Here is a 2,523-nt window from a genome sequence, read left to right on the forward strand (position 1 = left end):
AGGAATGCACAGCTACTTCAGGTAGGTGTACTGTGTACTGAATATCTCACTTTAAAAAAGGATGTTTGCTGTAGTTTCCACCCTAAAATTACTACTTGAGGCAGTTCTGAGGCATTTCATAAAATGTCAATCCTCTCTTTGTGACTGAACTTTGTCAGCATAGGGGGCTGTTCCAAGTTATATTTGTCTGACAATACAACAATATGTGAAACAACAATACTTGGGAACACTGATGCTTTGCCTGTGTCATGCAGATGGAGCAAACTCCAGGTTGCAGAGGGCACTAGGTCCAGGTACACCCAAGCATCTGTTGTTAAATACAACCAGAGGGCTCATAACAGTGGTATGGTGAGAGCAGATATCTCTGGGAGGTCAGCTTGCATTTGACGTCAGAAAGAAGCAGGCTGGTGAGGAGAGATCTGCAGGGTGATCTGTGCTTCTCTCTACCCAAGGAGGAAGGGAAATGCTGCCAGGTGGACATGGCTTGAGGCATCTGTTCCCTCATTCTCACAGTCACTGTCCAGTCGTGGTCCTTGCAAAGAAGTCTGGTCTTTACCCAATGTGCGAAGACCCCTGTCTAATAGCTAACTTCTTGTTGACTTTTAATGATCTTTCTTCAGCTGGATCACACTCCTCCACCTCTTTGTTAAAATATAATAGCTTTTGTAGAAGTTAGCAATTTCTCAGGGAAATGCAATTCTGTAGTGCTGGCGCTGTTCCATTAATCATATAGAGTAATCTGCTTGTGCCAAAAACCTATCAAGTGGAGCTGCCTTTTTGAGAGCTGGTGGGAATGTGTACCCAGTGGTGTTCTTGCTGGCATATGGACTTCCCGTGTGTGCAAGAATGGCTGGGGCATGGGGGGGTCCCCTTTTACACAACTCCAGCAGGCTGAGTGAGCCTGGCAACTCTCAGGACTCAAAGTCATATGGACAGATCTTCAGAAAGTTTTATATTTAGGAACATGGCCCTTTTTCCTGAAATTCCTTCCCCTGACATTTTGGGCATTCAGAGTAAAGGCTTAAGTCTCAATGAAATATAGACAGGAGTTCTTTTAGCCATAAGCTCCATCAGTGGTCTTAAATGTGTCATATAGGGACATTCACTCTCAGTGCTAGATGAGGGTGAGAAATATCTGCTTCCCTGGGTTTTATAATGAACTGCTGGCAGTGAAAGTAGGACTTAATGTGACCCAGCTAGAAAATCAGAAAGATCATTTTAATAGTAATGTTTATTAAGAGCTCAAGTGTTCAGCTTGATGATCTGGGAGAGTACAGACAGGGGAGTCCTCTGTACTGACTCCTTTTTGGGAGGTGCACTCCCATTGGGGATGAGCCTTGTTGTGTGGCAGTGTCCAAGCCACATGTGTGAGGTGGGCTGTGCAGATGTCCTGCCAGAGCCACCAGTGGAGGAACAGGCAGAAAGTGGCAGCACCTGTGGGGATGGAGAGAGAGGAGGCCAGGGACTACATACAGCAGCAAAGTGGGGAAGAAGCAATCAGCTATGCAAAGTCTCAAGCTGCTGAACCACGCATGAAAATTTCTTTAGAAGTTGAGAGGAGCAGGACTTGGCAATGACAGATGTGAAGGGCAAAGGGAAATCTGAAGAAAATTGTCTCCACATCAAATGGGACAAGTTGGAAGGGGAGCAGACTCAAATTTTGTTGCACCCCATTTTAGTTAAGGGTGGCTGTTGATGCTAGCACAAGGCATTGCCCATGGGGATAGAAAGGAGATGAGTTGCTACCATGTTTGGCTCATTCTGCTTAGAAAGAAATAAGTCTGTGTATAAAAAGCTGCCTGTGACATGACATCCTGTGATGTTGCAATGAGATTGCTGTGTTTTGGGAATGTGAATGATGGAGCTGCACCCACCATAGCCAATGGTTTTCCTTCGGGTGCTCTCTGTCTCTGCATTGTGTTGGTTGCAGTTGCTTGGTGCACCAGGTGTTTCTGGACATGGCAAACTACAGTAAGTGTGTGGGATTCTTTTCTTCCTTGGTTAGATCCCAGACATTTCACAGCTACCTGGAGGACATCATCAACTACCGCTGGGAGCTGGAGGAAGGGAAGCCCAACCCTCTGAGGGAGTGCACTTTCCAGGAGCTGCCCCTGCGCACGCGGGTGGAGATCCTGCACCGCCTCTGCGACTACCGCCTCGACGCAGACGATGTCTTCGACCTCCTCAAGGTGCTTTGGGCAGCAGGGAGGAGGGAAACTGTGTGGCCACAGGAGCTGGGCCAGATCAGAATCTTCCTGGGATGAGAAGGGGTCACAGTGGGTCAGCAGATCCCTTTGCCCTCCTCTGCCTTGCTCAGAACTTGGGCCCTTGTCCTGTGTGGATGTATTCATAACATGGGAGTCACTAAGGAAGTTGGCTTCATTGGCTACTCTTTCTGCCAAGAGTGAATTTGGAGGTGCTTTAATGGTAATGGCAGGGCTGTGAGAGTAGAGACTGCTGCCTTGCTGAGGGATGCTGTGAGAAGGAAGGATGGGGATGAAGTATACTGGGGGAGCTGGGGGA

The 2,523-nt window shown here is 47.7% G+C and overlaps 1 protein-coding gene across 1 annotated transcript in view; it reads left to right on the top strand.

Moving 5' to 3' along the window:
• Positions 1–2,523, top strand: part of LOC102036260 (cat eye syndrome critical region protein 2) — a 108,328-nt gene that overhangs the window by 76,619 nt on the left and 29,186 nt on the right. Inside the window, exon 3 of the mRNA XM_031060520.1 lies at positions 2,006–2,221. Within this exon, the coding sequence (XP_030916380.1) occupies positions 2,006–2,221 (216 nt within the window). The remainder of the gene's footprint in view (positions 1–2,005; positions 2,222–2,523) is intronic.

Source organism: Geospiza fortis, unplaced genomic scaffold (assembly GCF_000277835.1).
Source record: "Geospiza fortis unplaced genomic scaffold, GeoFor_1.0 scaffold13, whole genome shotgun sequence".
In the NCBI taxonomy this organism is placed as follows: Eukaryota; Metazoa; Chordata; class Aves; order Passeriformes; family Thraupidae; genus Geospiza; species Geospiza fortis.